Source organism: Aethalodelphis obliquidens, unplaced genomic scaffold (assembly GCF_003676395.1).
Source record: "Aethalodelphis obliquidens isolate GAN/ISIS:26980383/991018 unplaced genomic scaffold, ASM367639v1 scaffold48, whole genome shotgun sequence".
Lineage (NCBI taxonomy): Eukaryota > Metazoa > Chordata > Mammalia > Artiodactyla > Delphinidae > Aethalodelphis > Aethalodelphis obliquidens.
Window position 1 is genome coordinate 3,336,941 of NW_020837992.1, and position 25,556 is coordinate 3,362,496.

The following is a 25,556-nucleotide window of genomic DNA, read 5'->3' on the forward strand; positions in this document are numbered from 1 at the left end:
CTGTCCTTGATGGGAATTACAAGATCTAGCAAAGACCCCTGTTGGCAGACCACCAGGAAGATGGACCAATAACCTGGGTGGTGTCTGCAGGCTCCTTTATCAACCTGAGGCTTCCTGAAGGCCAAGTTCCCTGTGTGGGTGGAAGGGCCTGCTTGCTCTGCAGTTTGCCATAACTTTGCATATGATTTGCATATGCTTTGGGGGGCCCCTGCCGTTTCTTCTGGCATTTCCGAGTTAAAATATTGCTGCTTCTCCAGACAGGCCCAATATTGATTTTCTTCTAATGCAGTCACTTCTCTAACCACTCTGATTGACCTGGTTCCTTCACCCAGTGAATGGGGAATGAGAGGGTTGAGGTGCGGCATGGATGGGGGGAAGGGAGGAGGGACACTGTCGACCTTAGAGCACGTGCTACTTCTGAACCTGAGCCATCCTGGGCGATGAGAATGAGCTGCTTCCAGAAGGATGAAGAAAGGAGAGAGGGAATTTTCTCCCTCGGGTCCATCCTAGTCTGTTCCTGCCCTGCATCCCTAATCTGACTCGTGATGCCCTAGGTCCACTTGCCAAAGTGGTCCAGGGGCAGGGTGGGGAGGCGCAGGCCTGGGGCGGGAGGAGGGGGAGGGGCGCCGCGACAGCCAGCGGCTTTGAGGAACCTTGCGAGAGGAAGTGGCTTCCGAACTCCTCTGCGTGCAGTGAGAGAGAGGGGCAGGAAAGGCGCGGGAGGCGGGGGAGGTGTCGAGTTGGCGCTCGGCGCACGGGGCGGAGGGGGGAGCCGGCGAGGAGGGGCTGAAACCGCAGATGACTAGTGAGTTGGAGAGCGAGGTGAGCGCAGCGGGGTCCAGGTCCGACCCCCGTGCTGGCAGCCGCTGGGGAACAGGTTACCCCGCCGCCCGAGCCACTCGGGCCCCAGTGTAAAAAACCGAGGCAGCCGGCTCCGGGTCTGCCCGGCCCGATAACGGACTCGCTCCCCGGCGGGGCTAGAAGCTCACGCCGCGGCCGCCTGGGGAGGGATCCCCACCTCCCTCCGCCGCATCCCGAGAGCCTGGCCCCATCAGATGCGCCCGCTGCCTCCGGCCGGAGCTCCGGGCTAGATGACAGTGGACAGCAGCATGAGCAGTGGGTACTGCAGCCTGGAGGAGGAACTGGAGGATTGCTTCTTCACTGCCAAGACCACCTTTTTCAGGAATGTGCAGAGCAAACATCCTTGGAAGGTAAACTTAATAATACGAGAGACTTTCATTGTGGGGAAATAACCTCTGTGGTCTAGAAGGGAAATCTTGCACCTGGCAAACAGGCAGTCATGTCTTACGGGCGTGGGTGGGCAGTTGCCCTGCGCACCCTCTTGAACTTGTTGGCCGAGGAGACCACGGGTTGGATCTGGAGCCCTTTGGGGGCCACCGGCAAATGCTCCTTTCGGCATTTCTTGTCCCTGGACCTTTTCAAAATGGCTCTCTAGGATTTGGGGACAGCGCTTGGCTGGTGGTTCGGGGACATGCTCACCTGTGCCTGGGAGGGTGACCTTCCCCCAAATGCGAGCTTTGAATCTCTCGATGGCAAATGGGTGGCACCCAGTCCCTCATTAAGATAATCATTAACAGGTTGAGACTTCCGTATTGCAAATGGCCAGAAACCATCTTAAAACACAGTCCCGCAACTTTGCAGAAGTCTAGGGTGTTTTTAGAAGCAAACTAAAACTTCCCTCCTAGGTCACTGTCCTACTACCATTTTGACTTCCTGGGTTAGTTGGGGATAGCCTAAAGGAGTTTGCATGTGTTCCCTAATGGGGCTGTATGTGCTAGACACCCAGCTTGCCTGAGTCCCCTGGCCTCGCCCTCCCAGTGCGGCTGCGTATCTGCCACATACTTGGTGGGAGTGGTGGTAGAGCTCCGTTTATTTATTTGTTTTGTTATTTAGCTGAGAGGGCTCCAGGCCAGGTCCTTGCCTAAAAGGGCCTGTTTGTAGAATGAAGTGAGCGGTTAACTTTCACAGGTGTGTGCAGGCTCATCATTAATTTAGCAGTCCCACACTGAGTAGAACTAACCAAAAACTTCCCCAGGCCTGACTCTGGGGCCTCCGTGGTTAATAATTCATGTTGCCCGTAGGGCCCGCATTGGCTGGGGTCTGACCTTCAAATAAATGCCCTGGACTTTTCAATTGCGAGAGGACGCCCAAGAATCAGAAGAGAGGTTTTGATTTTAGTGTTTGAAGGATCAACTAAAACAGGCTCTGGAACCAGCACCTGTGTTCTGGGGCACCCCTTCGAGAAGCTGCACTTGTTCTCAAGGACTGGGGGCTGGGGTAAGGAGGCCTCATGCAGAAAGCATGGCTGCAGAGTGAGGTGTCCAGCTCTCTCTTGGAGTTCCTGCCTCATTGTGAAGACCCCCTCCCACCCCACCCCCACGCATACACATACACATAAGGGCACTCCAGCTCTCTGGGGTCTTTATTTAGACCAGTGGTTCTGCACCTTAGCTGCACACTGGAATTACCTGCAGAGCCTTAGAAAATGTGGATACTTGGGTCCCACAGCAGGGGAGTCTGATTTCCTTGGTCTGGAGTGAAGCCTGGGCATGGAGATTTTGAAAAGCTCCCCAGGTACTTCTGAGATGCAACTGAGGTTGAGAACCATTGCTCTAGAGAGTTTTGCTGCTGCCTGGGAAGGAAATGGTTCCTGTTTTTTAGAACAAAGTTTAGCTGCTGCCCTCACTGCCCGCCAGGCTGTAAGCCCTGGGTCCCAGAAGCTGGGTTTTTTGCATGATTGGGTAGAGGAAGGGGCACTGCAAAGCTGAGGTTTCTTTCGGTTGGCAAATGAAAAAGGTATCTGTTTCAGATATTTCTTGGGAGAAACAGAGATATTTGTCAATAAGATATGCTGGGGTGGGGTGGCAGTGGGAGAGGTGACTTGTTCCTTGGTCCAGAGAGCCTCCTCTCTTCACTGTCCCCCCAGATCCCCCTGCAAGCATCACTCCTGAAGATACACCTTCGGTTTGGCACACACATCAACTCTACTTTGTCTGGTTCTTGAATTCATTGCATGTCTTGAGGCCTCTGCATAGCCCCCTACCTCATTTTGCCCAAGTCTATAAGCCCTCAGAGGGTGAGAATCCCTTCTAAGAAACGGGTTTTGTTGAACCCCACACAGGGTGATAAGGATAAATGCTTCAAAGGACAGAGAGGTGGCCATGGCCCCTCTTATCCCCGGCCTCTGCCTGGCTGCAGTGTGAGAAGAGTCTTGACGGAGGTTCAGAACTGCTGTCGGGGACTGTTTTTCTCAGCACCAGACTTGCCATGCGCACAGCCTTCTCCGGGGGTGCAGGGCTGCCTCTCATCGGAGAGCACGCACTGGGGCGGCCCCCGGCTGTGACGGGGTGCGTGTGGCTGACTCAGGAGCTGGCGAGCTTCATCCACATATTTCAGTCTCTGGTCCGTCTGGGTGTTTTCCCGCCTTTAATAACATTTTAGCTCTCTCTTCTCCCTTGCAGCCACTTCTGGAAAGGGTTTCAGAGAGATCTGCCATCTCCTGACCCCATTCTGACCCCTAACATTGCTTTTTTCCTACCCAAAGAGAGATCGCATATGAGCTCCTAGGAGAATTTCTCCTTCCTGTCTCCAAGGAAAGGCGTTTATGTGCTTCCCAGTCGCCGAGAGACTGAGGGCCGCATTCAGGAAAGGCCAAGCCGGCTTCTATAATTAGCCTTGTCAGAACAACCTGTATCTGCTGCCTGCGCGCCCCTGGCTGGCGCAGAGCTGCGGGGAGCCTCCTGCTGTTCTAGGAGCCTTCCCTGGCCTGGCCTCCGAGGAGCCCAGGAGGCCTCTCACCAGCCCCTTGGGCAGGATGTGGGAGGGTGGGGAAGGGTCCTCATTCACAGAGAGGAGGCCCTGAAGAGAGGCAGCAGCAGAGGAAGTGGGCCTAGGCCCTGGGCCCCAGCTTGTTCTCTCCTTTCAGAAAACAGCTGCTTCCTGGGGCCTAGGGCCTTCTCTGAGAGGGGCAGAGAGACCCAGTTTTCAGTCTTCGCTTCAGGGGGCTGAGGTGGGGCCCTCCGGGGACTTCCCCCTTGGCTGCTGGGCACGATTAGATTGCTCACCCGGGGTCACGTGTCCAAATGGGGCTCTTGGTGGCTTGGGGGAAGCCCAACCTGTGTGCTCAGAGATGCAGCCCAAGCTGCTCTCAGGAAAGTGCACACACGGTCACTCAGTCCAAGACACTGGAGTTGGGTCGGGGTGGGGGGGTCATTCGAGGTCACACAGAAAGTTCATGACGGACCCAGGGTTAGAACCTACATCTCTCATCTCCCAGCCCAGAGGTTTTTCTGTTTTAGTCCCACAAAGGGCAGGTTTTGGTGATGTGTGGGTCTGGTGACTGGGACCTCTGGGCATCCCTGCCAGCTGCTCCTTTGTTCCTGTCTGGGATCTGACTCTGGAAGTGAGGCCAACTTCCACTCCCATCGGTTCCCCAAATGCCTGCAGAGGGTGGCAGTTTAGTCCCCCTGAGCAGGGACACGGGCACTCTGAGCTCTCTCTGCATGTTCCACGGGCTGCGGGACCCCAGGAGCCATCCAGAGCATCGGGGTGAACGCTCTGGGGACACAGAAAGCCCGCTGCTTGCAGCACGTCAGAGCTGGAAGGACCCGGATCTGGCACCTCACTGTACAGATGGAGAGGCTGAGGCCAGAGAGGCGCGAGGACTTCACCAGGCCAAATACCGGGCTGGGCGGCGCCAGGACTAGCCCCCTCTTAGAAACCTTGTTAAGAGCTCTTCTCGGTCTTCTTCACTCCGTGTGTGACAGGGGTGAACTGCAGTCCTTGTCCTCTCAGAGCCTTCTACAAAATGGAAAGACCCAAACAACCTCGGGCTAGGAAAGAGCTGCTGAGTCCTTACATCCCTCCACTGCATAAGGCCCTCACCGTCCCTCCGTTCCTCAGGCACAGCGGCCCAAGAAACATTCACTCTACACTTGACACTAGCAGGGGTCCCTCTCATCAGTCCCTGAATCTTACAACTTTACAAGTTCTTCTTCGTGTCTATCCTAGAACACTGCTTGCTGTATCTTCATCATGCGTGTTTTCTTTGTGGATATGGAGGTGCAAGTTTGGCTCCATCTGTGGTTAAATATTATACTTAAGCACAGCTGGAATACTTTCCTATGCCACCCCCCACCCCACCCCCCATACCCAGGCCCTCCCTGGTCTACACTGACACCATTGATTCTTGAAAAATTCAAGGAAGACACAAAGAGGAAGGTGTGTGGGGGGGTGTCTCAGAGGTCACTGTCCGAAGCCACTCCTGGTTCCGTCCCTGCACTTGCCCCATCTCTTCTTGGGCCTCTGTGGCTCCAGGGACGTCATCCAAGCCTGACAGCCCTGGGACCCGTCAGGGAAATCCCCATCTCTCTGCCAGCAGCAGGAACACCCAGGTCTCGGGCTCAGCACCTGCCCCTGACCTTCTTGGCATGAGAGAAAAGAATACTAAAAATAAGTAGGTTCCAAATTTGAGCAATAAAAATTAAATCTTCAGAACCGTTGGACCATATAACTGCTTTTCTCTGTGCTTTCTCAGAAGCCTGCCGAGCTCGAGACTCACCTCGAAAGATGCTTCACGCTAGCGCAGCCACGCGATAGCCTCCCTTTGGGGCTGGAACCTGTATTCCCCTCCTGTGGAATTTACTTCTCGTTGCTTCTCTGGCCCTTCCCAGTGTTCCTTTTCTCCGTGAAGATGGTAAACCCTGTAAGATCAGAACTCGCATCCTCTTCGGGCGCAAGGCAGCACCAAGTACTGGTTACTGAAGCAGGCGCTGACTAAATGCTGGTTGAGTTCAGTTGCTGCATCGTCTCTCTTGCATCCTGTATAATCAGGGTGGACCAACTGTTTTAACAAACAGCCCCCGTTATTTTCAGTCATTGGATATAATAGAAGTTTATTTCCCTCTTTAAGTAAAGTTACATTGGCAGGTGGGGCTCAGGGTAACACATGGGAGGTTTTGTGGGCCAGGCCCGGAAATGGCGTGTGTGTTTTACGCCCACGTGCTATTGGCCAGAACTCAGTCACGTGGCCACATCTAACCACAGGGAGGTTGGGAAATGAAGTACAGCTGTGAGCCCAGGCAGACGAGGAAGCTGGATGTGGTAAACACTTAGCTGTCTCTGCCGCACATCCTCCTCCTACCTCTCTGCCCAACCACCGCTGGAATCTCTGCTCTGCTTTTTTTGGTGAAGGGCCGTAACCTCTGTCTCTTTGACTTTGTACCTCTCCATCTGTCACCAAGGATGTGCTCTTCCTGGGATGGGGGTGTGTGTGTCCTGTCTCCCTCAACTACACTGGGAACTTTTTGAGGACAGATGCTTTTCCTTACTCAGCACTGCCCCGGTTCCTCCGTAGCATCTGAAGCCTTCAGTGGTGCTTACAAGGTTTGCCCTGGCTACTGACATCAGAATCTCTCTTTGGATCACTCTTTGAAAATGGAGTGTCAAGGGTCCACTCTAGACTTCTTGGCTCCTGAATCTTCGGAGGTAGGACCCTCAAATCTGCTTTTTTAATACTTCCCCCTGGTGATTCTCATATATACTGAAGTCTGGGAACCACCAGTTTAGGAAATGTTTGGTAATTGATGACTTCAATTGGAATTCAAGACAAGCATTTATCACAGATTCCAGAGAGCCTCCTAGGCTGGAAGGCCAGAAGGTAAAGGGTTTTGTCCCTGGTCACACAGCTAAGTAGAGACAGACCAAGGACTCAGAGCCCCTGGGTCCCTGCTCAGAGCGGTCCCCATTACTCTCACCACAATGTGCTAGCAGGGATGTTAAGGGGACGGCCCTTGGTGATCATGACCGATGCGTGATGTAACGGAAGCAGAACTGTAAGCAAAGTCCTGGCTTCTCATCTCAGCTCCAGCTCTTAACTGAGGGGCTGTGGCCAAGACACTTCAACCCTCCAGACCCAGGCGCTTCATCTGGTCCTTTTAGCGAGTGCGATACGAGCCTGTCCTTCTTCTTTATCTGAGAGTCCCTCACCACTTTGCATGGGAGCAGAGCCTTCTTACCAGTTTCTCATGGGACTGGCAGGGATAGATCCTGACTACCAAGTTCTCTAAATTGTAAGGACTTCCCTAGGGTGGGGTCAGGAAGGGGGCCTGAATGGCTACATGAGCCCCCTCTCCAGGACCACCTGGGACTTACCCAAGACATCCTCACCTTTGTGTTCCAGACTCCTCCCCTCCCACCCACCCCTCTCTCTTCACAAGTTTAGACTGTTTATCCTGACTCAGCTGGCTTTTCCCTCTAAAGCAATTCCAGTTATAGCTCAGGGCGCATGCAACAGCCATTCACCCACGCAGTTTAGGGAGAAAGGAAGGTTTTACACTGGTATCAACCTTGAATCCTAGCTCTTAGTTTACACCATCAGGTTGGACTCTGGATCCAGCTTCCACCCCATGAGCTTGAAAGGGAGGCATCGTCGGGCCCAGCCTGGGTGCCCAGCAGCCTGTGTTCCCATCCCTCTGCTGCTCTTGACTTGCCAGGTAACACACACCTGTGTGCTTTCCAGCTTGGGGATCCTCCTGTGTGGAGGACCCAGACCTGTCTTCATTCAGGGCCTCGGTCTCCTCTTCTGGATGGCTCAATCTACCCGTAAAGTAGCATCCCGGTCCTGGCCTGGCATATTCTCTGCGGATAAGAGGCCCAGATAAATTTGCCAAAAATCAGGAGCATTTAAGTTCAGGGCCGGGAGGAAGAAGGAAGCTGTAGTGGCAGAAAACTTCAGGTTTCCCTCCCTCGGCCTGTGGCTTCTGTCCTTGGTGCTGTCCTGGTCCCTGTCCCTTCTTTTCTCCCACCCCACCCCAGCTTTACTTGTCACTCCCCAGCCTACATCCCCCATCTCACCTCTCTTCTTGGCTCTAGAATACTTTTTTTTTTTTTTTGTCTGCTTCAGGTCATTGAGACACGTGGGGTCTTTTGCTGCAGCACACAGGATCTTCGTTGCGGCACTCGAGCTTCTCTCTAGTTGTGGCGTGTGGGTTTTTTGGGTTTTTTTCTCTCTCTAGTTGTGGCGTGCGGGTTCTAAAGCACGTGGGCTCTGTAGTTTGCAACCCTCAGGCCCTCTCGTTGAGACGCGCGAGCTCAGTAGTTGTGGCGTGTGGGCTTAGTTGTCACTTGGCATGTGGGATCTTAGTTCCCCGACGAAGGATCGAACCTGCATCCCCTGCATTGGAAGGTGGATTCTTTACCACTGGACCACCAGGGAAGTCCCTAGTATAGATTTCCTATAGCCTATTGGAGGTCTCCCATGCTCCTCAGATGCCTAAAATTTAGTATGTCCAGAACCAACTCGTAGCTCTGCCCATGACTGATTTCTCTCCCTGTCTCTACCCCACCCTACTAGTCCCCTCCCTAGCTTTGAAACCTCAGGGGTCTCCCCGCTCATCCCTTCCATCCAGTCTGTCACTGTGGCTTCTGCCTCCACAGTGTCGCAGATGTCGGTCTCTCCTTTCTGTCCCCCACCCTGCCCTATGTTGGGGGCTTGTCACCTCACCCCTAGATGCTCCAGGAGGTCACCTAACCAGTTTCCATCCTGTTTCTTCTCCTTCTGTATATCCTGCATTCGATGGCACATCGGTCTGGTGTCCTGAAGCCTTCGGAGCCCCCCATTTGCTTCCAGAGCAAAGCCCACACTTCGTTCCTGCTCGTTATGTAGCATCCAGGGCCCCACAATGCCTGGGCTCAATCAAAATGTTGTGTTTTTAAGTTTCTTATAGCACCGAGCACTGGGGTGCTGGGAGATACAGAGATGGATAAAATGCAGTCTCCACACTTAAAGACCTATGGCCCCAGCCACGTTGTGTAACAGACCCTAGTTGCCCCCCTTCCCCACCCATGAAGTGTCTGGATGGGGGCCCCTGAGCAAAGGGTCATCCAGGGGGAAGACACGCTGCATCTGCCCTGCAGCCACGTGACTCTCATCAGGACCTGGCAGCAGCTCCCAGAATCAGAGAGCCTGGGGCATAGCTTAGGAGGGGGCTGGGGACAGGCTGGCAGTGACAGAGCTGCAGCAGCCACTGAGAGGGTTGGAGGAGATTGACTTAACCTCTGAAAAGCAGAGACTCCTGGAGCTGGAGGAGACTGTCAAGGGTCTTTACAGCCATTCCCCTGTTTCCGAGCAGGCCTGCATATAACTGACACAGGCAGGGAGGGAAGCTGTGCTCATTACCACCATCCTCCTCCAACCCATTCATCAGTCCTCCCTTGTCCACGGTGCTAGACAATGTGACTCCAGCTGGTTGGATCCCTGCTGTGTATGAGGCTACAGTTCGAGGCAAAAAAAATCAGGGAGGGCGGCAGCAGAGCGTTTCCGCCTAACAGACCACACTGGCAGAATTTCTATTGCTGTCAAGCCGAAAGGTTGGCATGTTCAATGAGGTAGTATGTGAGAGGGGCTTAGCCAAGGGCGAGGCCCCCACCCCACGCTCACCCGACCCCAAAACACATGCTCTTCCCACCACACACATGGCATCTCGGGTGAGAGTCAAGTTCCGAAAGGCTCCAGCTCAGCTGGAGCTAAGCTCAGCTCTCCCAGCTCTAATCTGGTGACCTGCCGCAGGAAGCTGTTTTTCTCATTCAGACAATTTCCTGATGCTAAAATCCAGGCCGTTTTTCCCTGTTCTGGTCTTGGGAAACCTGGTCGCCATACTCTGCCACCAGCACCTCATCAGCCTCCAGTCCGTGAGCCCCTCTGTATCCTTCTCATCTCCTGGCTCTCCGCAGAGTGAGGAGTGGTGTTGGGCTGTCCCCCGTGCCGTGATGCAGGCGTCAAGGGGAGCTGGGACCACAGGGCACCAGCATTGCCGCGGAGAGTATGAGAGGCAGGGCCCTCCGTTGGCCAGAACACGTGGAGAGGCAGTAGGCAGGCCTAAACTCCGGAGTCACACATGGCTGGGAAAGTGTGGGTTAGCGAGGAGGATGTGGGAGCTGATGGGTCCAGGGTGTTTAGAGAGCATTTCCGGTTGCAACTTGATGCTCCCTTCTTTCTGCTCCCAAAACACTGGTGTATCCTTCTCCCCTATCCCTCATTTTGATGGGCTGTACTTTTCTGGAAGAGGAACCAGATCTTGTTCATCATCGTGTCCCCAGCACATGGTAGGCACTTAATGCGTGTTTGATAAAGGAGGAGGGAGCTTGGAGGTTCTTCCTCAAAAAGTTTCTTTCCCCAAGAGGCAGCGGGGGCTCCCGGAGGACACACACAGCACTTTAGGCAAAGTATGTGAAAACGGATCTCAGGACTGTGAGAAAGGGAAGCTTGCTGAGATTCTGGGTGAGGAATCAATGGATTTTTCCTGAAAAGAAAAGAAAAATCTGAAAAGAATTTTGAAATTCTTTTGAAAAGAAAGAATTTGAAAAGAATTCTTTTGAATTCTGAAAAGAATTCTCTGAAAAGAAAAATCTCAACTGAGTGAGCAGAAAATGCAAGGACAGCTTTCCATCCACCCCATCTGAGATTGCTCAGCTATTTGCCTTGGAGGATGAGGGCAGGCAGGGCTGGGTTACTAAGCAACCAGTCCCTGGCACCTGCTGGCAAGTGTTGGTGTGGTCCTTCCTCAAGTGGGGCCTCCCTGGGGGGCTGAGGCAGAGGGGTCCATGTGGGGAGGCGGGAGAGCCCGCTTTGATGGATTTCTCCTGTCTGCCTTTCAGCCATGGGAATGGCAGGTTGAGGGGGGAGGAATCAATACACTTCTCATTTGTTTAACTTTCCCAGTTTAACTCTAAGCAAGTGAAGATCCCAGTTTGGTGACCCCAGTAGTCTGAGCATTCTCAGACAGCCCAGGTGGAGTGGGCGGGGGCCCCAGGCCCTCAAGTGGGCCCAACACTGGGCCTGGCAACCCAAGCCCTCAACCTTCACTCTGGGTGACCTCAGGAAGCATGCTCACTGCTCTCGGTCTCACTTTCTCCTTCTGTAAAATGGGGAGACTTGCCCCTCCAGTGGAGACTAATTGCTAAAGAGGGCCCAGCATCTGGCTGTGAGAATGGGTGGAGAACTCCTGGGCTTGGGATTATAAAGGCTGTTTCGAGGAATGCAGATGGGTGTTGAATTGTGACGTGAGGTGGGGTTCTTGACTGCGGTGCGTGGAGGTGTAAGGTTCTGTTCACAGAACAGAGAAAGGGCAGGAGCTAGGGTTCTGCTGGGAAATGGTTAGAATGTACAATAGTAATAGTCAGTTCCTGGCCCTTGATGTGTGCCAGGCACTGTTCTAAGTGTATAGACTCATTTAATCCTCACATCATCTACAGTTGCCGCGTGAACAACGTGGGTCTGAACTGCATGGGCCACTTATATTTGGATGGTTTCAACAGTAAATATTACTGTAGTACACGGTCTGTGGTTATTTGAATTCACGGATGCAGGATACCGAAGGCCCACTGTACGTTATATGCAGATTAGCTCCAGCATTGTTTAAAGGGTCAACTGTGTATATGGTTTCCATTTAACAGTGAGGAAACTGAGGCACTGAAGTGGTTCAAGGGTCACACAGTAGTAAGGGGCAGATCCAGAACTTGGGCCCAAGTAGTCTAATGCCAGAGCTCCCAGCCCCTAAGCTATGCCGCCTCTCCTGTAGCTCTTTCCAGAATTACCCAAGTAACCGAAGCCCCAGCAGTGAGGCCAGGAGGTGCTCACAGATGCAGCTTCATGTCAGCAGCATTCGTCTTGGAGTCACTGAGGACAGCACACTTTACCAGGCCATTTAGGAGACAGGAAACCAGATGTCCCTGCCCCTGAGCCTTTAGGATACAATGAGAAGACACACACGTGGAAAGACTCTGAGCTACTCAATGACCAGCTAAGACACGTTTCAGTATCACAGAGTAATCCCGGAGCACCAGCGTGGGCTGGGTTAGCAGGGCAGGCAGGCAGCGCAGGGACAAGAGGGCGTGTGTGGGCCAGTGGCGAGGCTCCAGCACCCAGCACCAGCCCAGCCAGCAAAGATGAAGGCACAGGCGGGGCTTCCAGTTAGAGGGGAGCCGAGAAGGAGCCACTCCCCACAGCAGGGCAGTGCCACGGGTGTCCCAGCCGCCCCTCCCCTCTGAACGGGCGTGGCAGTGCAGGGATACGGGGAGCTGGCACTGGCTCCCACGCACCCGCTCACCACCTTGGAATTCTCTGAATCATTTACGGAGGCTCGGCCCCAGCCGGAGCCAGCACGTGGTGGGAGAAGGTGCGCCTGCTGTCCCGGCACCCACGGCCTGTGATTAGAACACACGAGCTGGACTCCTAGAGCCGCCCATCTCTCATGGCCCCATGACTCTGCAGGGCTTGGCTTGATGGCTCTCAGAGCACGTGGGATCCTAGAAGCTGCGGGACCCTGTGGTCAAAGCATTCTTGTGCAGAGATGTCCACTAGGGTGAGAGTCAGGAAGGGATTCGGAGGTGGGGATGGAAAACTCTGAAGGCAAGCCAATTGCGAGCTCCCAGCTCGGCGACTTCGGCAGAATTCCACGACTCTGTGGCCTGCACAGGAAAGACGAGACAGTGTTGCCCCACATCTTCCTTTTGCTGTCGCATCCATTTCTCTAGGATGTGTGAGGTTGGAAGGCCGGGGTAGCTCCTTGCTCGTGGCCGGCTGTGACAGGGTGCGAGGAGAGCGTCTGAAGCAGGGTGGGAAGTGCCCACTGCTTGAATCGCCTAACGATTCAGGTTTCTGCAGAATGTGGGTGATTGGACTGTTCGTCTCAAGGCCCGTTCCAGATCTCTGAGCCCAGGCTTCTGAATTGCACCCGAGCTCCCCTCTGGAGGGTCGTCTAAGAAGCTAGAAGACCCTCTCCTAGCTGCAGCTGTTCCTCTGAGCCAGGCTGGGCTGTCCAGGTCATCCCTAGGCTTCAGCCATTTCGTAGTGCACCTGGCAGGAGAGTGGCCAGGCCTAGGAACAGAGCCTGGTCCTGGAGGTCCTGGGATGAGGGCCCACTTGCTTAGAAGTAGAATCGACTCCTCACTTCCCCGGAACATAGAAAGTAAGGGACACTCCCAACTTTACGGGAACCAGGTGAATCCATGAACTGGTTACATGGCCCCCAGGTTCCCCTGCCCTTGGAATCTTCTTTTTTTATTGTAAGAAAATACATATAATGTAAAATGTACCATTTTAACCATTTCTATGTGTATAGTTCTGTGGCATTAAGCACCTTCACATTTTTGTACCACCATCACCACCATCCTCTCCAGAACTTTTGCATCTTCTGAACTCAGCACCCATTAGACAATTAACTCCCCATTCCCTCCTCCCCACAGCCCCTGGCAACCACGATTCTACTTTCTGTCTCTTTGAATTTGATTACTCTAGGAACCACATATGAGTGGAATCATAAAGTATTTGTCTTTTTGTGACTGACTTATTTCATTTAACGTAATGTCTCCAAGGTTCCTCCATGCTGTAGCATGTGTCCGAATTTCCTTCCTTTTTATGAATGAGTAATATTCCATTGTAGGTATGTACCACATTTTGTTTATCCAGTCATCCATCAATAGGTTGCTTCCACGTCTTGGCTATTGTGAACAATGTTGCTATGAACATGAGTGAACAAATCTCTGTTCAAGTCCTACTTTCCCTTCCTTTGGGTATATATCCAGAAGTGGAATTGCTGGATCATATTGTAATTTCATGTTTAATCTTTTGAGGATTCGCCATACCATTTTTTTATAGCAGCTTCATCATTTTCCATTCCCACCAGCAATGCACACAGGTTGTTATTTTCTGTGTTTTTGAAAATAGCCACCCTAATAGGTGTGAGATGGCATCTCACCATGGTTTTGATTTGCATTTCCCTAGTGACTAGTGATTTCAAACAGTTTTTCATGTGCTTATTGACCATTTGTACATCTTCTTTGGAGACATGTCTATTCAAGTCCTTTGTCCATTTTCAATGGGGCTGTTTGTTTTTTTATTGTTGAGTTATAGGGGCTCTTGATGTTGATATATTCTGGATCGTGATCCCTTGTTAGACGTATGATTTGCAATGGAATCCTCTTTAAATTGATTCTAAAAGAGCCAAGTCTCGCATTTGAAGAGACTGGAGTCTAGGATGAGTTATTGGAACCCACTCACTCCCCCTGCCCACCATCATCCCTAATTCACTCCGCAGTGCTCTGGTCCTGGGTTGTCTGGGAATACAGAGATGGGAAAGGTGCAACTCCTGGTGTTGGGATGCTCATGGTCTAGTCAGGGAGACAGGCTGAGACACAACTCACACTACTATATAGAGGATGAAACCAGTGCTGGAATAATATTGGGGTGTAAGCTCATGCTGTCGAAGAGCCCGCTAATTCTAGATAGAAGTGGTGGATTAAGGAAAGTATCCCCCAAAGATATATCAGTTCCAGGGGGCAAATTCTCTCAGATGAGGAGGAGGACGTCTCAGACTGAATGATCAAACTAAGATGTCAGGGAGACTGAAAGGAGACAGGGACCTAGCAGGAAATCCAGTGAGGAAAACTAACCTGAAAAAAGACCTTCTCGGGCTTCCCTGGTGGTGCAGTGGTTGAGAGTCCGCCTGCCGATGCAGGGGATACGGGTTCGTGCCCTGGTCCGGGAAGATCCCACATGCCGCGGAGCGGCTGGGCCCGTGAGCCATGGCTGCTGGGCCTGCGCGTCTGGAGCCTCTGCCCTGCAGTGGGAGAGGCCACAACAGTGAAAGGCCCGCATACCGCAAAAAAAAAAAAAAAAAAAGACCTTCTCATGCCCTAGAAACTGTTGAGGACACAAGAAAATGCCCCAAGGTAAAATTCCTGTTGCCACTGCAGTAGAACAGGTGGCACCCTATTCTGCTTGGATTCACACTTTAGACCTCTGAACTAAGAAAGGGGGGCTTCGTAACGGTCCAGGGGAGGGGAGAACAGAAATGGAAGGGATTTGCAACATCTACCCTCCGAAACAGTCAGAGTGCAGGAGTCTCCTCTGATTTCCAGTTACTGTCTCAGAAGTAGATGGGTGCCACGGAGCAGGAGCCCTATAGGACCCTTATACAATTCTGGAACCTTTCATTTCCATAGATTCGATTTTGGGTTTTGTGTGTGTGTGCATGTGTGCGTCTTATTGCTTCTTTGTGTTTTACTCAGTTCATTAAGCAAACGTTTAAGGGCCCCTCCTGTGTGCCAGGCCCTGTCCCGGGAACTGCGTCAGTGAACAAGTCTTTCTCTGCCTTTGGGAAGCTTCTATTCTATGCTCAAGCTGCAGGGATGTGTGCTGATCTTGAGAGGCAGCCAGAGCACCTGTGTCCAGGCCACAGCCAGGCTGGGGGTGAGGTCGGGGTCGGGACTGTCAAGAAAACCTCCAGGGTAGAGTCCAAGGATGCAGTTTTACAGAGGAAAGAAGGACAAGCTGTGCCCTGGGGCCTGCAGTAGACAGAAAAAGTGAGGGCGGGTGTCCGTCTAGGACTGAGAGGGGATACCTGGGGCTGCTAGAGTAACCACATGTGCTGGTCTGCCCAGGACTTTCTGATTTGGGCACTGAAAGTCCTGCATCCTGAGAAAACTCAGTCCCGAGCAAATTGGGACAGCTAGTCACCCTACCTGGGACTCAGAGCTGAAGGCACCGCCTACTTATCCATGGGACACACAGTGGGCATGTAGTGCCAGGGGCCCACAGCACTTCAGGGGCCCACAAACATGTTTTAATTTCTTTTAAAATCAGGAGAAAGAAATGAACTTTTAGGTTGAAGAAAATACTTTAATCTATGACATTTATATATTTGTCTTTATACCAATCATAAAGTATAATTTCCAAGACTTTTTTATGGAGAAAGGGGCCCACAGCCCTGAGGATGAAAGTGCATGAACAAGAGTCATAATGTGGCCCAGGCTGAAAGGCCTGTCAGGGGCCAAGGTTAAGGCGAGAGGACTCCCGCATGGGGTCACTACCCACCAGTCAGACCTCCCTTTGCCAGATGAACGACTACTGAGGCTGCTGGTAGTTACCATGGCGTTTATTGACTGCTTACTGTATACTTACATTGTGCTAAGCACTTCCAGATGTGCAGTCTCATTCCGTCTCTGCAATAAATGTATAAAGAAGGCCTTCTTATCTGTGTTTCGCAGGCAAAGCATCCCGAGTCTCAGTGAGACTGACTTGACCACGTTCACAGACGACCAAGGGTAGGGCCGGCAAAGGCCAACCTATGGCTGGATGTGCAGGCAGCGTGGCCTAGTGGGTAATAACATACCTCCATCATTGACTTATTTCGAGGATTAAATGAGATTGTGACTGCTAAACCCTGCGCACGCCTGGCTGTTGAGATTTTTATCATGATAATGAGGCCCTACAGGGCCTGAACTTAAGTGCGAAGCTCCAGGGCCACAGGGCTCTCCCAGCTTCCTGCGTGGGGCTCCTGCCACCCCAGGTGACGTGCTCCTGCCAGTAGACAGAGGTGGCCAAGTGAAAGGGTGAGGGACGCCATGCCCAGGTTCCAGGACATGCTGGCAGCCCAGAGAGTCCACAGACATGACGCCCGCACACACGGAGCTGGGCTGGGCTGCCTGGGAAGCCGCCGAGGCTGGTCCCTGTTGTGCTGTGCTTGTCCCAGTGTCCAGGTATGTGTGTCTCTGTCTTCCCTCCTCAGATAACCTGTGAGCTCCAAGGACAGGGACCACACCCCATGGGTTTCAAGTCCCAAGGTGCCTTTCACAGTCCCCAACCCATGGGCAATTCAGTCAGTTGCTGTTGACTGTCTACATTGACCACACTCCATAGTTTTGTCTTTAGGGACTTCAGTCTCTAGTTTTCAAGGCTCCTCCTCTACATCCCCCCAGAGCAGCTCAAATTCCACATGGTTCTGCTTGTATGGATGGCTCCATCTTTCCTTCCTTCCTCTGCTGGGAATAACCTATCAGGGAACACAGTTAAGGAATTTGATTCTTTTATTTCGGGACATTGGACAGCTCCATAGAGGGACTTGTGGGAATCAACACCTTCACTGCCCTGGGTGGGGCTGGGGAAGCCATTCCAGAACACGGCCATCGGGACTCGGATGGGGCCCTGTAGTGAAGCCCCATGGGGCTTCCTCTTTCCCATCTGGTTGAGGCCATCACAAAGGGGCCAATGAACCCTGAATGTGATCTGAGCATCGAGCAGGGTGTGCCCAGCCTGGACAGACAGGTGCCTGCCCCTTTCCTTCAGAGGGTCCTACTTAGGATGTGCCAAACAGAGACAGCAGGTGTTTGGGTCAGGCCAGCTGCTGGGCAGAAGGCGTCTGCAGGTGGTCATTCTCCTGCAGCCAATGCCTGAGGCTCTCATCCCAGACAGAGGCCTGGAGATGCTTCCCATGCTTCCCACCCAAGGGGCAAAAGAATCGCTGCTGACAGATTTGCTAAGAGCTAAGAAAGAGGAAATGTGGCAAAGGCTCGTGGTGACCAGCTTCCGGGATAGTTTTTGTTTTGTTTTCTTGAACTGTGTGAGTTGAGAAGGTGTGGACCTTACTTGAGCTTGGCCAACGTGGGGTCTGGCGGACGAGTAGAGAAAGCCAGTGGTGAGTAAGGAGCAAAGTCAAGTCGAAGAGAAGCGTTAGGCACGTTCTGTAGACCAGTTGTCACTGCTGCAGTGCAGACCTGCTGAGCTCCCAGCTCTCCTCCCAGAGGCCCCCATCCCCACACCCAGTTCTCTGAAACAGAAGAGGAAGCAGTGATGAAAGAAACCACCCTATCCTATCTTCTGTGTAAAATCTTAGAGCTGCAGAGGGGCCTTAGAATTCTGCTGGTCTCGCTTAGTGATTTCACAGATGAGGAAACTGAGGCCCCAGGAGTGAAAGTGACTCACCAGAAGTCACAGGTCATTGGATGCGCTTGCGTTCATTCTCACCAAGAAATTGCAAAGAGCTGAGCCATGGGACAGGCTTCCAGCCAAAGCCCACAGCCCCACGCAGCCCACACCTTCTCAGCATCTGCTTCTTGGGGTGCAGGTTGGTATGAGTTGCTCCTGGACCTGACTACTGTCCACGCTGGGCTCTGGGCTGAGTATCACCTAGGCTGGTCCATTCTCTCCCTGCCACGCAAGCAACAGGTATTTTTCTGACACGTCCTTGGAGGTCAGCCCAGTTCTCCGCTGAGCCCTGCAGAGGGTGCCAAAGAAGAATAATCATCAGATATCCTGTCTGACTCCCTCCAGGGAGCATCTAACTGGGGAGATGGGATTGACACAGGTGAAACAATAATGAAACAGTAAAAGGCAGCATATAATCAGATGCTAAAGGTAGCCATACAGGCTGTGAAGCCACCTCCATAGGTCCTGGCAGTGGTGGAGGTAACATTAGCAGGCAGCTGCGGAGGTCCATGGCACGTAGGAATTTGCAGCTCTGCTATGACAGGAATCTGAGGGTTTGAGGCCATGGGTGTTTGGAAATGAGTCCCCGAGCTGGTGAGTGAGCTTAGCTGCCCACCTGCATCCTTCCTCAGGCAGCTTGCTGCCTCCCAATTAGAGAAGGGAGGAGAGAAAGCAGAACTCCAATGAAGTGATAAAGCTTTTGTCTACTTGCGAAAAGTGTCCATTAAGTGAGAGTGAAGTTACCAAAGGCCCATACACTGGTGGTGGGAGGAAATACACAGGAAACACCTGATTCTTGATACAAGTATGATATTAGGAGAAAGGCGGGGACCAGTACAAACCTGTATACTGTATACCTTTCTCCATTTGGGAATTAAAATGTCAGGAACCTAAAAGATTAGGAGAGCAGAAAATGAGGAGATTGCTGTGGGCCAGAGAAATTTTCTCAGGAAACTACACAGAGAAGATGGAACTAGAGGAGATGGGGGCTATGTATTCTAGGCAGAAAAACTGCACAAATGACAGTGTAGAGCAGACGTGGGCAAACTACTGTTCGTGGGCCAGAGTCCACAAATAAAGTTTTACTGAATCACAACCACACTCATCCTATGGTCGCTCTCTGCTACAGTGGCAGAGGTGAGTAGCAACAGAGACTGGATAGCCTACGAAGCCTAAAATATTTGCTCCCTGGCCCTTTACAGAAAAAATTTGCCAAGCACTAGTGTAGAGAAAAGAATGAACAAACCCTATGACATGTGAGCCAATCCAGAGGAAGTGCTCCAGGAAAGTGAGAAATGAAATTGGCTAACAGAGATAGGACTTTGTATGCCTGGAGTGATAGTTACAGTACATGCCTTTTGGATGGGTTCAATCATTTCCAAAATACCCATTATTTCATTTGGTTTTACCTTTGCATCAATCCTATGAGGCAATAAAGGATTTTTATAGATGAGGAAACTGAGGCTTAAAGACATGATCCAACTCTCTCAAGATCACTTTGTTAGTGATGGGAGTCAGAACCTGAACACATGCTTATGTTCACCCCACAGGTATTGCCTGAGCCTCTACCATGTGCCAAGCTGGAACTGAGCTCTAGGACCCCGTGGTGGAGCAGACAGGTGCTTCTCTCACAGAACTCAGTCCAAATGGCAATCCAAGACATACTGTACTATAATTCCTAACAGAAAGCAAGATCATTTTTCTCCCCCTGTAGGCAATGGGGAAGCGCTGAAGTTTCTTGAGCAAGCATATATATTATCTGCTTCATGCTCAGGGCCACTGGGTGTGGAGAAGAGACAGAAGTATGATGTAAGTCACTAAGGAGCTTCAGTCTAGTTAGGAAGAAAAACCAAGGTGGATGGTCTACTTGGAGGTTAATATTAGATGGATATTTAAGTGCAGGATAGTATAGTGTTAGTTTTGGATGTAGGTTAGCTCTAACCTTGCTGGGGCTCCATTTCCTCATCTGTGAAATGGGCATAATAATAGTACCTTCCTCATAAACTTGTGGTGAGGATGAAATGAGCTGATACATGCTAAGTGAGTAGAACAGTGCCTGGCACATAGTTAGCCTGTTAATAACAGTCAAGGATCATCGTCATCATCATGCAGGGCTGAGGTGGTCAGAGAGGCCTTGACAGGTGAAAGATTTCAGATAGACAGAAGTAAGATGATGAAAGCTGTGTGCAGGAGGAAGAGGCTGACAAGTTTAAAAAGAGGAAAAGTGAAATTTCTTTTTTTTTTAATATGTATTTATTTATTTGGCTGCATCGAGTCTTAGTTGTGGCACGTGGGATCTTCATTTCTGTGTGTGAGATCTTCGTTTCGTCACGTGGGATCTTTTAGTTGCGGCATGTGGGATCTAGTTCCCCGACCAGGGATCGAACCTGGGCCCCCCCTGCATTGGGAGCACAGAGTCTTAACCACTAGACCACCAGGGAAGTCTCAAAGGGAAAGTGAAATTTCTGGCAAAAGTGAGGTTTGCGTGATTTAGGTCCAGAAAAAAATGGGCCTGAACGTATCTGATAGTTCCAGCACATTCTCCTCAGCCCACTCCTGACCCTGGGGGTCCCTCTCCTCACTGGAGCTTTCATGGGCTGCCTTGAGCTCAGCTGCGGAGACTAAAAGCCACAGGCTTCACTCAGGGTCTCTTCTTTGTTGGGTCACTTCCCAATAACCGAAATTAAGACTTTACACATGTCATTGATTCGGATGCAGAATCAGCCAGTGTTTGGATTTTTTCTTAAAATAAAGTAAAGTTCAACTTAGGGTAAATCTGCTCTGAGATAGGCCACAGACCACAAGAGGATGGTCCTCTTTGTTTTGGCGTAATCATATTTTAATTGAAAAGTCTGAGGATCACTGTCACAAGGGCCATTTCTGCTCTGACCCCTCGCGCCCAGCCCTCTTCACTTGGCTGCATCCCAGTAACCCTGAGGGTTAGAGAGGACACAGACCTTTCCACGGCTTAGGACCTATGAACACAAATTTGCTTCTCACCAGTGCCCTGGATGTGCTGGCTGCACTGGGAACAGCTCAACCGTCTGCCACCAATGCCAGGAGCTTAATCAGAGCAGATGCATCCCATGCCAGATGCACTGAGATGTGTAAGCCTCCTAGGAGAGACACCTCACAGGGCAATGCCTGTTATCTTTAAAATCACAGCAGAGTGAGCTCCCCATTCTGTCCCCATCTTGGGCCACCCCAGGAGACAAAACTCTGTCTGGTTTCTAGCTTTGTACCCATAGATGGAGACAAATCTTTCACTCTGAGAACTTGAGAATCTGGCAGGTGAATAGAAAGTGGGGTCTTTGACTTATCCTCTGAAGATTGCAATATTATTGATCTGTTCACACCCTGGATACTGCCTTCTCGGTAAACCTTCGGGGGCAGTGCATATCTGTGAGTGCAAAAGTGTTAAGTCTGCAGCTGGATGGGGACGCTTGAGGTCTGAGATTGCTTGGGAGGGGTCTATACCAGTTCTTCTCCAACGTTGCTGCACATTAGAATCACCTGGGAGATTTTTTTAAATCCCTCTGCCCAGGCTGCACCCCAAACCAATTAAATCAGATCTCCAGGATGGAGCCCAGGTGTTGTGTTTCTCACGATCCCCCAGAGGAGTCCACGTGCAGCCAGGTTTAAGAAGCACTGGTCGAGGTTTTCCACCATCTGTAGGATGGGAAAGAGTGCACTCCCGTAGCTATGGCTGGCTGGCTGGCCTGCTTTGGGAGGTGATTCATTCAGTCCATGGTCAGATCTTGTCTGCCAGATCTGGTGCGGGCAGCAGCCAGGGGTGCTGTCATCCCAGGGTGGGAGATTCAGTATGCTGGCCAGACAGGGCTCCTGGCACTCCCAGACGGGATGGAGATCAGGATGGTTGTTTTCTGCGTGAGTCCTGCAAAGGGTGCCCGCGGCCACTTGCGTCACTTCCCCAGGTTTGTGGTGGGAAGGGGGGAATAGATGGGTTATCTGCTGCAGGAAAAGAGAACAGGAAGAAAAAACCTTAGGTTAAGGCAGCTCTGACTCTTACTGTATTCAAAAGCAGGCTGGAATACCGGCCTTTGAAAGCCATGATGCAGCTGCCTTTTCTTACCGGGAAATGGCTCTAGCTCATTTGGAAACTATGAGAGATCTTCCAGGAGCTTCTAGAGCTTCTAACTCTTTTTTGTAGATAAGTACGAGCAAGCTGTTAACTCCTAAGGAGCAACAGCCTGCATGTTTCAGAGACGGACAGAATGGAGTGTATGTAACGGTAACGGGATACTGGTCTTTCTGACTGGAAGCTCCCAGAGGGCAGCAGGCACGTCTGGTCCCACAGAGATGTGCCCAGTGGGGTGGGTGCTGGGGGCGGGGCCTCCAGGAACTAAGCGGGGAGGGACGAGGAGTGAGAAGCTCCACTGTGATGGTCCCTGGGTGAATAAGTCGACAGCGAAAGAAGACACTCTGTGTGGCTCACACCACTTGCTTCTCAGCTCAAGAAGATGGCAGATGCCCTGGGGAGTACTTGCCCTTGGGTGGTCCTCCATGGAATCAGGGTCCTGTTCCAGAGACCTGAGTGACCACATAGGAAAAGGGTGGGCCCTGCATCCTGGCGCCTGCCTCCTCCTGCCAGAGGCTAGAAGTCCCTCCTTGACATCTTTACAGGTGACACGGTGGCCCCAGGTCCTGAGGCTTCTGGGGACCCACTGAACGTTTCACAGGTCACGTAACTTATAGGTCTTGGTGTAGCGGCTGCTCATCCCAGCCCCGTTGCATGGAATTTCAGTGATCGCTATGGGAGTGGCTGAAGCGGCTGTCCTAGGGTGACCACATGGAATTGAGAAGAGCATGGGTTCCAGACTTTGATGGACTCGTTTCCAGGCCCAACGCAGATGCTTACTAGCGGTGGGACCACAAGCGTGTTTCTTAACCCTTCTGAGCCTCTGTCTGTAATCTGTAAAACAGGAATAACATACGTAGTACGTAAGGTATGTGAGTGTACAGTGCTGTTCTGATCGAGATCCTCAAGGAAGAGTACATAGGGGAGCAGACAGGCCAGCGGAAGATGCTGTGATGGAAAAAGGATGTCAGCTCGTTTCCATGCTGAGGGGTGGGTGTGGGAGGCCACGCCCGCTCCCCTCGGCAGCCACAGAGCTTGACATCTTATCGGCTCTGTGGGACTGGAAAGTGGGAGGGGGGAGTGAAGGCATCCTGCTGAGTGTGACTTGTCTCCCGTGGGCGGGCTGGAGGGAGGAGGCTGGACAGCTCTGCCATGGGAGCCTGACAGGTTCAGCTGGGTGGTGCTGTGACGGCAGCATGGCTGTGAAATTCCCCAACCAAACCAGACACCCACAGGGCAGTGCTGGGTGATGTCAGCCTGGAGAACACGGTTGCCCCACCACTCTGGGCCTGTTTGCTCATTTGCCGGAGGAGGATCCTGACCCACCCTGGGTCCGCTAGATTTCTAAGACCAGGCAAATTCTTGGCAGGTTTTGACTGACCTATTTATTCCCCCAAACTGTGGCTCCTGCACTCCTGGCCACACAGGACAACGTGAAGACAAAGCAGGGAAGGTGGGTGGCAATGGACTTGAGAGAAGCCCAGGGAGCTGACAGACGGACAGGTTTGCTTAGACCCCAGAATTCTCCCCTGAATTCTGTCCACCGTGTGAACAACATCGACCTGCATCTCCTTGGCTTCCTTCTTCCTAGAGGGGGTGCGGGGGGTCGGGGGGCAGTCAGAAGAATAAATTGTGATGTCATGGGAAGAACACAGCAGAACGGACTGGCATCCCTTTTAGTTCTGCAGAGGCTGACTGCAGGGCTCTAGGCACGTTCCTAAACTCCTCTGAGTCTCCGTCGTGTCACCCGTGAAATGTGGGTAATAAACTCTTACCTTGCAGTTTGGATTCTGAGGATTAACTGAGATAATGCAAGCCAAGCACTCGGCACAGAGGAGGTGCTGAGTAAACGCTGGCTGTCTCTGTGCCCCAGCGGAGATTTATCCCCTCAATTATCAGGGAAGGCTACAGCCCCCTGCCCCCACTAGTTCATGCATTCATTTGATAAATATGTGTGTGTGTGTGTGTGTGCGTGCGTGTGTGTGTGTGTGTGTGTGTATTCTTACTATGTGCAAAGTGCTGTGGCCAGTGACATGGGGCCTGGACTAATGTCCATGTGCCCTTGGTCCTCTCGATCTGGGAGAATTGCTGTCATTCCCATCAGCATATACTGGGATCACGTGTATGTTCCTGTCTCTCCAGCTCTATTGTTACTTCCTTGAGGAGATGACCATGGCTTGCATTTCTTTGCATCTCCCATAGCATCTAAATGGACACCCTCCATAAGCAAAACAGCTCTGCTGATTCACCAGATTCACACCCAGTGCCTGTGTGCCAGGCCTTTTCACCTTGGTCTTGCAACAAGCCTGAACGGTGGGTATTGCCCCCATTTCACAGGTGTGGAGACTGGGGCCGAGAGAGATGGAAGTCACTTCCCCGGGGTAGCTGGCTGCGCAGGGGTTTGACCTTTGATTTTTCTCAGGCTGAGTCCATCCCATTCACTGCCTGAGGCTGGTGCTCACTTATTCTCGGTTGGAGAGGCCTTTGGGAGGACGAGGTCATTTCCTTCCTCATCCTGAGAGCCACTGTACATCCACCCTCACATCTGTGTCTGTTTCAGAATGACTGTAAACCCGCAGAGGAGCCGTGTTGCCCGCCCACGCTGCAGGAGATCAAGCAGAAGATCGACAGCTACAACACCCGGGAAAAGAACTGCCTGGGCATGAAGCTGGTGAGGGGGCCTGCCCCGCACTGCCCGCCCCCTTCCTCTCTCCCCCTCCCAGCTCCATAGCCCCTGCCGGTGTGGCTCCCCTGCTCTCCCTCTGCATTCTGGGGGATACCCCCACCAGGGCCCTCCCCTTTCTTTGGGCTCCTGGAGGCCTCCAGGCTTGTGTGAAGCTGAGAGCCTGGGTTATCAGGGGTCTCTGTGTGTTTTAGGGAAATAAAATGGGCTTCAGAATAAGATCCACATCTAGTCTCTGGCTCTTCCTGTTTTTAACTTGTGGCTTTGGGAAACCTTAACCTCTCTGAGCTTCACTGTAAAATAGAGATATTAGTTCCCATTTGTCAAAGCGCTTGTGGGAATTAAATGATATACAAGTGACTAAGGGCCCAGGAGGCCCTGGGCAAGGGGAGCTCGCAGCAACTCCTCCTCCCCTTCTTGGTCATTACAGCCTGTGTCTGGGGAAGCTTCCTTAGACTGTGCAGAGCTCAGAGAGGGGAGGGCACCAACTTTGTGCCAGGTTTGGAAAGGCCATCTTCAGTGGGAACAGGAGGAGACAGTAGAAGAAACCTGCCCCCTGCTGGTGGCTGGCAGCAACTGGCCCTTTGGGGCTTCAGCCGGGTGGGGCGCTAGAAAACACAGTCGCGGATAGGCCTGGGTTTAAGTCTTGCAGACTGCCGGGTTTTGGAAAGAGATGCAGGAGAAAATCCAGTGCGCTTGTTCTCCGAGGACCTTATTACAGAGCCTTCCTGCTCCTCCTCGGTTTGGCGGGGCAAACTAGAGAGGCCACTCCAGACCCTGCCTCTTGGCCTGGGGACCCACCAAAGGCAGTCGGCATCTGCCCCGTGACAGGGGATTTGGGGCAGGCAGCCTGAGCCTGTCGGGAGGGTGTTTGACTGGGATGGCACTGCTGTTAGGAAAGGCCTCTGCAGCCCACCGGATCTGGGGCCACGGCCCAGAGTGGCAGATAGGATCAAGCAACACAGACCCTCCCGGACCCCACATGACTT

General features: G+C 52.2%; 1 protein-coding gene across 2 annotated transcripts in view; it reads left to right on the top strand.

The window, feature by feature from the left end:
• RASSF5 (Ras association domain family member 5) overlaps positions 1-25,556 on the top strand; it is a 72,187-nt gene that overhangs the window by 41,748 nt on the left and 4,883 nt on the right. The window contains exons 1-2 of one of the 2 annotated variants that reach the window (XM_027082836.1): positions 759-1,211; positions 24,445-24,555. In XM_027082836.1, the coding sequence (XP_026938637.1) occupies positions 1,092-1,211; positions 24,445-24,555 (231 nt within the window). In that variant the 5' untranslated portion in view covers positions 759-1,091. Of the gene's footprint in view, positions 1-758; positions 1,212-24,444; positions 24,556-25,556 lie in introns of those variants that run through there. The other variant, XM_027082835.1, reaches the window with a different exon arrangement.